This window comes from Frankliniella occidentalis, unplaced genomic scaffold, assembly GCF_000697945.3.
Source record: "Frankliniella occidentalis isolate FOCC.00 unplaced genomic scaffold, Focc_3.1 Scaffold33, whole genome shotgun sequence".
NCBI lineage: Eukaryota > Metazoa > Arthropoda > Insecta > Thysanoptera > Thripidae > Frankliniella > Frankliniella occidentalis.
The window spans coordinates 437,414-451,388 of record NW_026267163.1 but is presented as its reverse complement, the minus strand read 5'-3'; the positions used below and the strand labels follow the sequence as shown (position 1 = coordinate 451,388).

The 13,975-nt window shown below is 44.8% G+C and overlaps 5 protein-coding genes across 5 annotated transcripts in view; 2 read left to right on the top strand and 3 right to left on the bottom strand.

Annotated features, from left to right (window-relative positions):
* Window positions 1–13,975, bottom strand: part of LOC113208404 (acyl-CoA Delta-9 desaturase-like) — a 25,180-nt gene that overhangs the window by 9,696 nt on the left and 1,509 nt on the right. The window lies entirely within an intron of this gene.
* Window positions 1,176–3,152, top strand: LOC113208407 (uncharacterized). The gene is made up of 4 exons (XM_026425368.2): window positions 1,176–1,547; window positions 1,633–1,825; window positions 1,931–2,120; window positions 2,244–3,152. The coding sequence occupies exons 1-4, from the start codon at window positions 1,273–1,275 to the stop codon at window positions 3,077–3,079; spliced, it is 1,494 nt and encodes a 497-aa protein (XP_026281153.1). The 5' UTR covers window positions 1,176–1,272; the 3' UTR covers window positions 3,080–3,152.
* Window positions 3,140–5,637, bottom strand: LOC113208406 (methionine--tRNA ligase, mitochondrial). The gene is made up of 7 exons (XM_026425367.2): window positions 5,444–5,637; window positions 5,061–5,338; window positions 4,744–4,975; window positions 4,400–4,658; window positions 4,048–4,268; window positions 3,793–3,975; window positions 3,140–3,719 (listed from the first exon to the last, which is right to left on the bottom strand). Exons 1-7 carry the CDS (start codon window positions 5,562–5,564, stop codon window positions 3,295–3,297), a joined length of 1,719 nt encoding a protein of 572 aa, XP_026281152.1. The 5' UTR covers window positions 5,565–5,637; the 3' UTR covers window positions 3,140–3,294.
* Window positions 6,022–7,901, bottom strand: LOC113208391 (viral IAP-associated factor homolog). Its single transcript, XM_026425348.2, has 5 exons — window positions 7,705–7,901; window positions 7,280–7,412; window positions 6,935–7,163; window positions 6,640–6,848; window positions 6,022–6,560 (listed from the first exon to the last, which is right to left on the bottom strand). The coding sequence occupies exons 1-5, from the start codon at window positions 7,708–7,710 to the stop codon at window positions 6,433–6,435; spliced, it is 705 nt and encodes a 234-aa protein (XP_026281133.1). The 5' UTR covers window positions 7,711–7,901; the 3' UTR covers window positions 6,022–6,432.
* The window catches only part of LOC127749130 (dedicator of cytokinesis protein 7-like), a 6,806-nt gene continuing 965 nt past the window's right edge, over window positions 8,135–13,975 (top strand). Inside the window, exons 1-3 of the mRNA XM_052265976.1 lie at window positions 8,135–8,289; window positions 8,570–8,869; window positions 8,961–13,973. Coding sequence (XP_052121936.1) covers window positions 8,612–8,869; window positions 8,961–13,973 — 5,271 coding nt within the window. The 5' untranslated portion in view covers window positions 8,135–8,289; window positions 8,570–8,611. The remainder of the gene's footprint in view (window positions 8,290–8,569; window positions 8,870–8,960; window positions 13,974–13,975) is intronic.

Here is a 13,975-nt window from a genome sequence, read left to right as displayed (position 1 = left end):
CCCGGTCCCCCTTCTCAGTTGCTGATAGGACTGTGCCGTGGTGCGTATTCTGATAAGGAGCACCGTCACCCCGATCTCTGCAGTGCTGTTGGCGGGAACATGCGGGGAGTAATTGATTTATGAATCATCTATCACCTGCTGCTGTGGGGCAGAGCCCCACGAAGTTTTTTCCCCACGTATATATGTATTTTCCATTTTCTGCTGATATTATGGAACTTGATGACCAACAGAAGCCAGAAGACCATGCATCAGCCACCGTGTAACTTCTGGGAGAATAAAAATTTTCCAGTCAAACCAACAACTGCCTATTTTACTGCTGTTTCTATTTTGGTAACACGCTAGCTCTTTGGACACCACGGGGTTAAGGGAGCAGGGGAATCAAAGTCCACGAATTATTAATATCAGGAGGAAAAACAAATTTAGTAGCAAAAGGCATTCCACCGCTTTGTAATTCTGTTATTGTTTGTTATTTTATCAATATGAACTACGCAAGGAAGCCAAATTACACTTATCTGATGTGTCAGAACATGATTTCATGGACTGTGAAGGGGCCAAGCATGCAATCATCGAAAAATAAGACTAAAGCAATGATTATAGCTTACATGAATTAGACATGTTTTGTGACATGCAGTATTATGCTCAGTTATAAAGGAAACAAATTCAATATGTGTGTCGACAATAACTTGCAATTGATTTGTTGGCACACTTTTTCTATTTAAAGAGAAACAAAGTGACATATTCTGACAAAAACGACAAAACGCGCGGGTTGTTGACGTTTGACAAGTTCATAGACAATTTGACAAAACATAAAAGTTGACATTATTTTGCAATAGTGGAGGCCGAAAACTGGAGCAGATTCTTAAAACCACACACGCAGCATTTCGACATTTTCATTTAGATGGATTGCATTACTTACAGATATGGGAGGGTGGTCGGTAGATCATTCACTGGAGTACAATTTCTATTTTCTGAACACAAAAGATGCGAAATGATTCCGATATTGCAAAACAATTCCCATACGGAACAACTCAAAGCAAAGCAGACGAATTACGACTATACAGGCAGACAATGTTTTCGCTTACGTCAAACGAGGCTTTGCGCCTTATGGGAAACCTAAAACGGTTCCTTCCTTGATACTCCCGAGAGCTTCTTTCCCCTTCCATGAAAAATTCTACGACACATATTCGTCGTCGTGCATGCCGATAACCACGATAACAACAAAGCAGAAGCATACACGATTGATTGCTATTTTTAATTGTTTATTTGTGTAAAATGCTCAACATTCGAAGAGGCTTCCTCGCCGCATCTTACATTAAAAATTCAGTTTTTTACAGCAGTGCCTCATTTAAGAAACGTGGAAAGTTTCAGAAGAAAGACAAACCGAAAACCAGAGAAAATTATGATTACCTGTTTGGACGTAATCCTGGAGCTGATTCTCAGATAGAGGCACTGCAGCTTACCGAGAAAGATCTCAGTGATCCTAATGTTTTGGAGGATATGGAGAAACAATTTTGGAGTGTTGACAAAGTTTTGGATGATGTTGAAAGGTAAATTTCTATTATAGGTTATACAGACCATTGTGCACTAGTGGTGAATCAGTGAAATGTTTATCGCAGTTTTGTTTAATTTCAGGGAAGAGCACATTCAGAAGGAACTATTAGAAATCTATCAAGTTCAACGGAAGCAATTCAAAGGAAAAAAATACCCAAACATGCTGTTATGGGATGAAAAGCAGGAAATCAAAGCGCTTCATTCCCAAGATCCCGAAAAATGGACTGTAATGAGATTAGCATTTAGCTACCCTGCATCGCCGTCAGTCATTAAGGTAATAAGTTCTGTCGGCAACACAATTTTATGAACGGGTACTTGATGCCCTCTATCATCCACAATTATTTATTCTTAACTTGGTTTGTTTTTTATTTATTTACAGAAAGTCCTAGAATCAGCTGATTGGAAACTGAGAACACAAGAGGACATAGAAAATCATGATCGTAGAGTTCGTAAGAATTGGAAGGCACTTGAAAATGGTACATTAGATGTGCCAAGCGAGGACCTAAAAAAGCATCTTAAAACTTTTTCTAACCGTAGTAAATTAGCTCAAAATACTAGCTATAGCCAAGGTAAGCAAAAGTTAGCACGGTTTATGTAAACCTGTATGTCCTTTATGTTGTTCTTAAAACTTTTTTTACTGTTTTTGCAACTGTACCACTAATGCATCTGTTTATGTTTTTCACCTTCTGAAGTTGCCCTTCCAAAGAAAAATGAATATAATCCGACAAAAGACATTTTGAAAGATGGTGGGGTGTTTGGGGGTATCTATAAAAGTTATAAATTAACACAAAAAAATACAACAGAAGATATTCAAACTAAAGAAGAAACCTCTATAGATAAAGGATTGAAATCTCTTCACTATCCTCCATCCGAGACTTTTATCATTCCTGGATCTGTTCAAAATGTTCAGACAAGAACTAAAAGTATTTTACCTCTTGATGAAATGAAGAAGAGAGTCTTGCAAAATGCATCTAATGACAATTTATCCCATGATGAACAGAACTTTATTCAAGATGAGATAAAAAAACATGCAGCAGAAAATTCTTATGACCTGTTAAGGGATCCTATTAGAGGGAATGTCAACAGCACAAGTGAAATGAGGAAGGCGCACACTAACTATCAGGAAAATAAAATTCAGGACCATTTACCTAAATCAATGAAAATTGAAATAGATAATGATCTGCACATGGTAGAAGAAATAGATTCATCGCACAAAGCTCAAAATGAGGTTCTGAAAACTGCTCACAAGTTTGTTGATGTATCAAGACTTTCTAGAGCCCAACATAAACAAGATCAGGAGATTCTTGCAAGCTTTAAGACAGCAAAACTCACGAGAACAGATCTTGATAATAAAACTTTAACTTTGGCTGTGAAGGACTACCTATCACAATCTTCAGAGAGCTATCCCTTGCAAATTGTGATACCTAAGGAATTGTGGAAGAAAGGTGCTTTATATAGAATCAAGGATAGATTCTATACAGATGATGGTGAATTCTTATATCGTGTTCCTGGGTTGAGGAAAGATTAGCTTTGTGAATTTGTGTAGGAAAATATTTAATGAAGTAAATAAAAAATAAAACAAAGGGACTGTTGTCAATGTAGTAAGCTTTACTTCATTTTTTTACATATTAGAACTCCTTACCTTTTAAGTTTTATTTTTCAGAAATGCTTTTCTATTGGTGGATATTTTTGTACAGAAGATGTAAAAGCAGGAAGAATATTGTCAGTCTAAAAGTTTGCTCTTCATGGTATTGTTTTTGATTTTTTCTTGGGCTGTACTTTTACACTTTTCTCATCCACTTTTTCACCAATTTTTTCAAACAATTTAATATGTCCCAATCCTAGTTTATAACCAGATGCTGAAGCTCCTCCATTCCAACTTATTTTCTCCATATCACTCCACTCTCTGTTACTTTCAGGCACACCAAGTCTTGATAGGAGAGTGGATGCCAAGGAAGGGATGACTGGCTGAAGGGCTATTCCAGAAACTCGAAGGGCCTCCATTGTGACATGTATTATTGGAAAAAGAACTCCTTTTGAAATATCTTCCTTGCAATACTTCCAAGGTGCCATTAAGGTAAAAAATTGGTTTGCTGAATCTATGACTCTTAAGATTTCTATGATACCAAGGTAAAAATTGCAATCCTGATAATGTTTCTTAACTACAACTGTAAGAAATAAGTCATATAATTATTGGCTACTTGATAGAGCAAGTATGAAAAATACAATCATAGAGATTACCTGATAAATTTTCAACTGAAATCATTAAGTCTCGACATTCTTGACAGTCAGGAAGTTTTTCTTTTAAGGGTGGAAATTCCTGAGTTGGATTCAAGACTGAACCAGTGCATCGATTCAGAAGATTTCCAATTGCTCCCATTAAATCTGTGTTGGCCTCATGAACCATGGAATCATTACTGTAATCTAGAAATTTTCAGATAGTATAGCACATAGCCATTATGAAGGATTCAATTAAACATTCGAAATTCTACTTACTATTATCTTTATGAGGTGTGCCCGTCCGAAGGAGGAAATAACGCATTGCTGTGAGTTCTTTCAATGAACCACCATAAGATGGAGAAGGAGGTTTGACTATATTCCCCCGAGACTTTGACATTTTTTCAGACTCCACAGTCCAATGAGAATGTACAAGCAACTGCTTAGGGAGCTCAAGACCTGCCGCTAAGAGGAATGCAGGCCAATAAACTCCATGAAACCTACAAAATAAAAGAAAGATTATTCAGGCTTGATTTAATATTTTGGTCCTTCAACTGAATTTTTTGTTGTACTAGTTATGACCAAAAAACAATCAGTTAGAAGTGCCTCTACTAGAATTTTAGATACTAACTTCAAGATGTCTTTTCCTAAAATCTGCAGACTAGGAGGCCAATTATTGTGAAAACTGGTGTGGTTGGGAAAGCCCGCTGCAGTTAGGTAATTAACCAGAGCATCTAACCAAACATAAATAGTGTGATTAGAGTCACCAGGAACAGGTATACCCCATGGGACTCTGCTTACTGGACGTGAAATTGAAAGATCTTCCAATTCTGTTTCTTCTAGCCACTTCACAAGGGCCCTTTGAAAATTTTCTGGTTTTACTACATTTTCTGGATGAAAAGAGATTTCACATACTTATATTCTGGTAATGACGTTGAGACATATTTTTAAATAATAAATTTTGAATTTAAGTACCTCTTTGAAGCCAATGTAGCAGGTCATTTTTAAAATGTGATAGGCGGAACATAAAATTGTCTTCAGTAGTCCACTCAACTGGTTGCCCTGAGTCCACTGATACTTTACAGGGTTTTCCGTTTGAGTGTGGCCCATCTTTCACTTGGGTGTCAGATAAAAAAGCTTCATCAGCAACACAGTACCAACCTGAATAGGTACCCTTGTATATAAAGTTACCGTCTTTCAACTTTCTCTGTAAATCAGGGAATCACCTAAATTTTAATAGGAAACTGACAGTAAAACATAGTTATTTATATATTTCTCCATAGTAGACTGACCCAAAAGCTGTTTACTGCCTCTATGTGTTCAGCTTGGGTGGTTCGTATGAACTTAGTGTGCTTGATTTCACTCTCAGAAAATAACAATCGGTACTCTGAAGATATTTTATCACAGAAATCTTTTGGTGACATCTTATTGGCTTCTGCAGCTTGATATATCTTTGTTCCATGCTCATCGGTACCAGTGACGAAGACTGAGTTTCCCTCTCCCAAAAGTTCATGGAACCGGGAAGCAGCGTCAGCAAGTACTGCTGTGTAAAGATGACCAATGTGCGGAGCTAAACGTTCAAATATATTGGTGTTATGTGATCCATATGAAAACAATAAGAAAACTGATACTTTGACAGAGGGGTTATGGACAAGGAGATAAAAGTATTCAGCACCTGCGTTACAGTAAAATATCGGCGTTGTCACCATGAAACCTTTTCGTTTCCGGGATGTAGTGTGGAACTGTTTCGCTGCACATCTTAAGGGCAATCTTCTGAAGAATGTAGCAGCCGGCATAACGAAGGAGAAACTTTTCCTCTTGATCCTCTATCTGGTTCTGTCTTCTGCTACTAGCACTGGCAAAACAACAGGGCTGCCACTTGCACCCCACCACCGTTTCGACATCATTATTCGGTTCAGCCTATATTCTGTCTTTCAATATGAATTAAATTAATTGAAATAAATGTTACCTTTTCTTAAAAATGATCGCATTCTATTTAAAAAATGTGTATAAACGAAACTATGGGTCGTGGACCCAGCAGGGAAGCCCACTTACTATGACAAATTCAGCAGACAGTTTTATAGGTTTTGTCATTAAGGCTCTCTCTATAAAGACTATTTTAAGCTCATCTGCACTAAGTTAAATGCATCAACAGTGTATCCTTGCAATATTTTGAGGATGGTTGAAAAATCTAGTGATACAGTTTCGATCAAGTACACTTGGGACGGCAAGAAAAAATCAACTATGACAAAATGCACAGCAATCTTTGTACTTTTATTTCCTTTTTAAAAATTACCCTGTGTAGGTGATGTTTGCAGACCAAATAGGTTGAAGAAATATTTTATAAAAGCTATGTGAGTAAATGATTAACATACTCATTAAGTCTCAGTCGGTCTCCAAATAGAAAGGAAAATTACAGTACATATAAAAATTTGTTACAAATATTTATATTAGATTAATATAAAAACAAGACATTTATAAGCAAAAACAAGTTCAAAAATCTTTGGCCAAGCCTAAAAATATCATTTTAGTCAAATAAGTTCATTCAATTATGATAAATAGAGGGAGGGAAATACTGTTTACAAAGTGAAATATGGAAGCCATGATATATTCATGAAGACAAGATCAACTTTTCTGGGAGTGGGAGAGTGGTGTTAAGCTCAATCACCAATCATTGCATTCATCCTTCTGTGATTGTAGAGACTGAAAGAGGACATCCCGCACTTTTGGTTTAGGATCTTCCGTTATTGGTGAATCAATGGCACCTGTTTGCCCAAGCATCCATTCTAACTCTGCAACACAAAAATTCCAAATCAGATAGAAGATAACAAAAGTATTACATATACCTGAAAAAATAGTTTAAGATTGTACCTTCGACTGTGATACCCATGCCGCGGAAAGCAACTGGTCCCACAAGCTGTTGTTTCATTTCCCCTTCTTGATAAACAAACATGGTTGGCAAATTTTTGTCAGGGTAATTAGGGATGCAAGTTGTTGAAATACTTTTCAAAAATTTAGTAGCAGGAAACTTTACTGCCAATTCTGCAAGGTACTGGTTTAGAAGAGCGCAAAGTGGAATCCTGAAAATTTATAAAGACATCAGGAGGATTAAAGATTGCATTAGATTTTTAAATTATTTTTGAAAGTGTGAGAGATAGGTACTCACCCCTGTTTATAAAGATGCAATACAACCCAAACACCTTCCCCCGCTTTGTTCACCTCGGGAACATAATCAACTGCACTGATTTCCTTCACTTCTCCATATCTAGATCTTGAGGCAAGGGCTTTAATCTCAGCAATGCGTTTGCGACGATATTCTTCTAAAACAGCATCATCTTCTTCATCCTCCAGCTCATCCAATTCATCAAGAGTGCGTTCTTCAATTGCTTTCTCACCTAAACAATATGAGAATAATAAACACGAAGACATCCAAAATATCGATAGAAAGTTGAAAAACTTGCAGTGTGCCATTTTGCTTGTGTTTCAATTTTTAATGCTTCTAACCACTTACCATTACCCAGTTTAGATTGGACTGTTTTCTCAACCAAGTCAATGATATCATCTTCTGTAACTTCCTTCTCTTTAGCTGGGAGGATACCCTTGGCTCTTAGAATGTCATTCCATTCTGTGTCCTCATTAGGGTCCTAAAGAAAATTGTACATAAAAATTATGCAGATGTAAAGCATTTAGAATGACTGAGTGAATCAGTGTTCACGCTTGCTGAGTTCACTTGAGGTTAGAGGAAAGAATAAAAGATAGTTGGAAAATGAATAGATCTAACACTATACATTGTCAGATTATAAGAATTGTGTAAATCTTGAGTTTTATGAATTAGAAACAGCATGGTCTGTATTCTCAACCCCCTACGGGCGAACAACATACATCGTGACCATATAAGGTAAACTAAGCCCATGGCACGCTAGCGTTGTCACCGACCTGCATTCTGACGAACTGACGTTTCTACTTCACTGAGAAGTTTAACTGTATCGGATCTCGGCAGCTATGGAACCTTCTAGTTTAACGCCGACGAAAACGGGTAAAACCAGCTAAAGTGTTGTGCGTAGACAAAATTCTGTTTACAGGATCAGATCTACAGCAGCAGCAGAAGTTCGACGACGAGTCATATGTGAATTTGTCATCATTACATGTTAAGTAAGCTAACTCAAGAAGCTACCAACCTTTTAGAAAAAATTATCATCATCATATTGAATGTTTTCTTTGTTTTAGGATTGAATTGAAGAATGCTTTTAAAAAAATGAAAAAGAGTAATAAAGGAAAACCATCAAATTTTCAAGAGTGCTGGAAATCTTTCAATTGCTTTTTATCGGAGAGGAAGAAAGTTGTCTGATTTTTCCTGTGACACAGCCTTTGTAACTTTAAATCATGTTGTTGTTGCTGTTGCTGCTGCTCTGTTGTTGTTGTTTTTGTGAAGGAGCGTCTGTCAAGAAAGTAGTGAAATGGACATGACTCACGCCATACCATTTCTATTTAGAAGAATTTGAATATTTCAATATCATTCAAGTGAGTAAATTTCCTAATATTGTCATTTTTGATTAATAAACCCACCTATTCCTTAGGTCACGTTTCTAGGATGAACATCCCAAAATACTTCATTTCAACTGTTATCACTACACCTATCCTCTCAATTATAGTAGTAATTTTAGATTTTTGATATATGTTTCTATTTTGGATTTTGCATCTGTAATCTACAAAGTATTTTGCCTCATTTGGAGTGGTGTGATTTTAGGTTTTTCCTTTCAAGGACATTGATAATGTTTTTGTATATTTTGTTTGCTTACAGAAATGAGGATTTGCACTTAGAAATTAAAGTTCAAGCAGAACGATGGGATCTGTACAGCGGGCATTTGCCCAGAAACTGACAAAACAACATGCCTCTGATGTAAGGCGTCAAATAGCCGCTACATCATATTCAAGGGACGCCACCAAGACAGGAAGTGGAGCATCGGGTTTATCTTCTACTGTTTCTCTTGGTGATGTAGTCGATCCTCTCGATTATGAGGACTTTATCCAGCAACATCAACTCCTTATTGACCGTGACCCTCTCCGGCCTATGCTTGATTTTCCTGTGAATGATATTGAAGTAAGTAGTGAGTCACTTCACATATGATATCATGTTTATTTTTCTATTCAATTAATTCTTGTATTTTTTTTTTTTTTGTTTCTCTTGTTAGGTTGGAGTGATTCCACGAAAAATTCGCACAGAAGCACCAGTTTTACCAGAAGAACCTCTATCTGAACTCTCTCCTCAAGTTCGTGATTGTGTCGAAAGTTACACACGAGACTGGATAGTCGTAGATTATCGTTTTCGTCACCATTCTAGCAGTGCTTTTTCCCAAGACAGATCAGAGGAACGTCTCACAACATTGCAAAATATCCCCCATCAAGAATTTGAGGTTGATGGAGAAGCAGTCCCAACTGCTAATCCATCGGGACGTTTGTCAGTCACATCTGCTGACACCCCTCGAGGGAGTTGGGCCAGTTTTGATCTCCAGAATTCAGTTAGTGATCCTGTGATATCAGGTCTCCTTGAAAGAACTGCACCTGAGACTATTGACAAACTCAATGAATCCCGTCGGCAAGAGGGGAGGCAAGATGCTTTATTCTCATTGTATCCACAGCAAGATGAAGAAGATATGATTGAAAGAAGGATCTCAGCAGACATTCCAAATGAGCACATGGGTCACCGTATCCTAGTGAAATGTCTTCAGCTTAAGCTAGAATTGGAAGTGGAACCAATATTCGCATCAATTGCACTATATGACTGCAAAGAAAAAAAAAAGATATCTGAAAACTTTTATTTTGACATGAATCAGGAAGGCCTCAAAAGAATGCTAACATCTCATATACCTTACAGTGACAGCAGCACCTTGAGCAGATCATGCATTTTTGACATTACTTATCCATCGCCTGATTTGTTTCTTGTCATAAAACTTGAAAAGGTTCTACAGGGTGATATTAATGAATGTGCTGAACCATACATGAAAGATGACAAAAACCGTGAGAAAGTTAAAGCAAATGCTGTTGCAGCTTGTGAAAGGCTAGGAAAGTACCGGATGCCTTTTGCTTGGACTGCAATTTATGTCATGAACATTATAAGCGGTGTAAACAGCCTTGAGCGAGATTCTGGTAGTGACAAAGAAGGTAGTGCCTCCAACAGCTTGGACCGGAAACACAGCAATACTAGTTTAGAGCAGTTGAAGAAGAGAGCTTCTGACATGGGCACCCTCACTCGACGAGGATCTCTAGAAAGGCGCAGTGGATCTGAAAAAAGGCGCAGCTGGTCACCTGAAGACTTTGGTTCAAGTTTGGATACATTCCGACCAGTTACTCTAACCGTTTCGAGTTTTTTCAAACAAGAACAAGACAGACTGAGAGACGAAGACTTGTACAAGTTTTTGGTGGACCTCAAGCGCCCATGTTCAGTTTTAAAGAAGAAGTGTATACCTGGTACTTTAAAATTGGATATCTCCCCTTGCCCGGATGACATACCATACAGCTTGACACCGGAGCTGGCGAGGATCAATCCCTACCCAGATGAAAAAGGCCGACCCACGAAGGAAATCTTAGAGTTCCCTCCGAGAGAAATGTTCATCCCGCACTACTCTTACCGCAACTTGTTGTACGTCAGCCCCAAGGACCTGAACTTTGCTGGGCGGACAGGGTCGGCGCGTAACATCGCCGTCAAGATGCAGCTCATGTGCGGCGAGGAGGAGCACAACGCCATGTCGGTCATCTTCGGCAAATCGTCGTGTCCAGATTTCGCTTCTGAGGCGTACACCACCGTCAGCTACCATAGCAAGTGCCCTGACTTTTACGACGAGTTCAAACTCAAACTGCCGGCAAACCTGGGGGATCAGCACCACCTCCTGTTCACCTTCTACCACATCAGCTGCCAGCGCAAGGAAGAGAAGACGACGGTAGAGACACCCGTCGGCTACACTTGGCTGCCAGTGTTCCGCGACGGCCGCCTTCAGACGGGGGAGTTCTGCCTGCCCGTCATGATGGAGCACCCGCCGCCCAACTACTCGTACATCCCCCCGGATGTGCTGCTGCCGGGCACCAAGTGGGTCGACAACCACAAGGGCATCTTCGTTGTCGTATTGGATGCCTTGTCTTCGGTCCACACTCAAGACAAGTATTTGGACAAGTTCCTGGGGCTGTGCGCCGCTCTCGAGGACGGGTCCATCCCGCCACGCATTGGCGAGGCCAACATGGAGGGCGCGCTCAAGGCCAGCATACTAGAGCTGACGCACGCCAAGTCCGAGCCGCTCGTCAAGTTCCTCCCCGTCATCCTGGACAAGCTGCTACTACTGCTGGTGCGCCCGCCCGCTGTCAGCGGCCAGCTCATGAACATCGGCCAGACCACCTTCGAGGCGCTGGCCAGCTTGGTGAAGAGCATCACGGCGCTGCCAGAGGGGCAGGGGGAAGTCCAGCGGGACCAGCACGGGCGGCACAGCCTGCTCACGGCCTACATCACGTACCAGTGCGCGCTGCCCCACCCGGCCGAGGGCGCCGCCCAGCCCACCCTCACGGACCTGGGGCTGTCCCCGCCGCCGCTGCGCTCCACCAGTAACCCCAACCTGCACGGCCTCGCGGAGGAGGAGGCTCTGCTGTCCCCCACGGCCGGCGGTGCCCCTGGCGGCGCCGCCGCGGCTGCGCGGGGGCTGGACCGCACGGCCAGCATGCGCACCGCCGTGGGGCCCAACATGGTGCCCAGCGTGGTGGCGCTGCGCCTGGTGCACGAGGAGCTGGCCCTGCAGTGGGTCGTGTCGAGCGGCGCGGCGCGCGAGCTGGCCATGGCTAACGCGTGGTTCCTGCTCGAGCTCATGGTCAAGAGCATGGTGGAGCACCTCGCCGCCACGGACGGGCTGGACGCGCCCCGGCGGACGCCCGGCCGCCTGTCGGAGCAGTTCACGGACGACGTGACGACCCTCGTGTCCACGCTCACGTCCGACATCATCTCGCGCTGCAGCAAGGATCCACGCCTCGCGCAGAGCATGAACGCCAGTCTGGCCTTCTTCCTGTTTGACCTGCTGTCGGTCATGGATCGTGGCTACGTGCTGTCCCTCATCAAGACCTACTACAAGCAGATGTCGGCCAAGATCTCATCCCTGCCCGACGCTGTCGGACTGATCGGCCTCAAGGTGGACTTCCTCCGGATCGTGTGCAGCCACGAGCACTTTGTGCCGCTCAATCTGCCCTTCGGGACGCCCTTCACACCCAGCTCGGCGCCGTGCTCGCCCACGCCCTCCGTCACCTCCTCCAACAGCCAGTCGTCGTTCATCTCGACGCTGGTGGGAGGGGACAGGACGAGCTTCTCCGAGCTGTCGCTCGAGTTCCGCCAGCAGCACTTCCTGGTCGGGCTCGTCCTGGGGGACCTGGCCGCCGTGCTCACCCTGCCGCACGCCCAGCTGCACGCCAAGGCCGTGAACATGGTGCGCAACCTGCTGACCGGCCACGACAGCGATCCCCGCTACGAAGACTCGGAGTGCCGCGCCCGCGTCGCTGCCCTGTACTTGCCCCTCCTCACCATCGTCATGGACAACCTGCACCAGCTGCACGGCTGGCGGGAGCGGGGGCGCTCCTTGCTCTCGCCCGCTCTAGAGGACGGCCCCGAGCCGCAGCCGGGCATCAACCAGTCGGTGGCCATGGCCATCGCGGGGACGTCCATGTTCGGCGCGCGCACCGTGGAGCCGTACGATCCGTACGCCCAGCCCAGGAAGACCAGCCTGTCGGCGGACACGACGCGTCACCTGCTGGGCTGCTTCTTGTGGGTGCTCAAGAACATGAACAAGACCCTCCTGAAGCAGTGGTGGACCGAGCTGCCGCCGCAGCGGTTTCACCAGCTGCTGGAGACACTGTACGTGGGGAGCTACACGTTCGAGTACCAAGGCAAGCGCGAGATCCTGAAGCGCTGCGCCCCGCAGACTCTCGCCAAGACCACGGACGCCAAGTCCAAGCTCGAGGACATGATCCTGGGTCAGAGCTCAGCCCGAAATGAAATGATGCTCCGCCACAAGGTCGCCGGCGGCGGGTCCCCCGGCGGCCCGGGGTCGCCCGGAGTGACTGGAGGCGCCAGCACGGAGCGCCTGCGCTGGCGCAAGGAGCAGATGGCGTACCGCCCGAACACCGAGGCGAGCGACCGGCCCGCCGCCGACGTGGAGGCCGACGCGCACCTGGAGGGCAACCTGGCCACGGAGGTGAGCCTCGTGATCCTGGACACGCTGGAGCAGATGGTGGCCGTGGCGTCCCGCTCGGACGCCCTACAACCCCTCCTCGGCGCCGTGCTCAAGGTGTTGCTGCACGCGCTCGCCCGCCACCAGAGCTCCACTGTGCTGAGGCACATGTTTGCCACGCAGCGGGCGCTCGTCTTCAAGTTCCCCAACCTGCTGTTCGACGAGGAGACCGAGCAGTGCGCTGACCTGTGTCTCCAGCTGCTGCGCCACTGCAGCTCCAACAGGGCTGCCGTGCGCTCACAGGCGTCCGCCTCGCTGTATTTGCTCATGAGGCAGAACTTCGAGATCGGCAACAACTTTGCGCGCGTCAAGATGCAGGTGACGATGTCGCTCAGCTCCTTGGTCGGCACGAGCCGCACCTTCAGCGAAGAATCGCTCCGCCGGTCGCTGAAGACCATCCTGGTCTACGCGAGTGGTGATGCAGAACTGCAGGAGACGACGTTCCCCGAGCAAGTCAAGGACCTCGTGTTCAACCTGCACATGATCCTGTCGGACACGGTCAAGATGAAGGAGTTCCAGGAAGACCCGGAGATGCTGCTCGACCTCATGTACCGCATCGCCAAGGGCTACCAGAACTCTCCGGACTTGCGCCTGACCTGGCTGGCCAACATGGCGCAGAAGCACATGGAGCGCAACAACCACACGGAGGCCGGCATGTGCCTGGTGCACTCTGCTGCGCTCGTGGCCGAGTACCTCCACATGCTGGAGGAGCGGCCGCACCTGCCGCTGGGCGCCGTGGCGCTGGAGAGGGTCACACCCAACGCGCTGGAGGAGAGCGCCGTGTCCGACGACGTGGTGAGCCCGGAGGAGGAGGGCATCTGCCTGGGTAAGGATTTCACGGAGAGCGGTCTGGTGGGTCTCCTGGAGCACGCTGCCGGCTCCTTCAACCTGGCCGGCATGTACGAGGCCGTCAACGACGTGTACAGCATCCTCATCCCTATGGCCGAGGC

Coding starts and splice junctions, on each gene's coding strand:
- LOC113208407 (XM_026425368.2), top strand. CDS start 1,273: ATGCTCAACATTCGAAGAGGCTTCCTCGCCGCATCTTACATTAAAAAT. Junction 1,548..1,632: donor GTTTTGGATGATGTTGAAAG/GTAAATTTCTAT, acceptor GTTTAATTTCAG/GGAAGAGCACATTCAGAAGG. Junction 2,121..2,243: donor AAATACTAGCTATAGCCAAG/GTAAGCAAAAGT, acceptor CACCTTCTGAAG/TTGCCCTTCCAAAGAAAAAT.
- LOC113208406 (XM_026425367.2), bottom strand. CDS start 5,564: ATGCCGGCTGCTACATTCTTCAGAAGATTGCCCTTAAGATGTGCAGCG. Junction 4,659..4,743: donor GCTACATTGGCTTCAAAGAG/GTACTTAAATTC, acceptor CTTTTCATCCAG/AAAATGTAGTAAAACCAGAA. Junction 4,269..4,399: donor TTAGGAAAAGACATCTTGAA/GTTAGTATCTAA, acceptor TTTATTTTGTAG/GTTTCATGGAGTTTATTGGC.
- LOC113208391 (XM_026425348.2), bottom strand. Junction 6,849..6,934: donor TTGCATCTTTATAAACAGGG/GTGAGTACCTAT, acceptor ATAAATTTTCAG/GATTCCACTTTGCGCTCTTC. Junction 6,561..6,639: donor CATGGGTATCACAGTCGAAG/GTACAATCTTAA, acceptor TTTGTGTTGCAG/AGTTAGAATGGATGCTTGGG.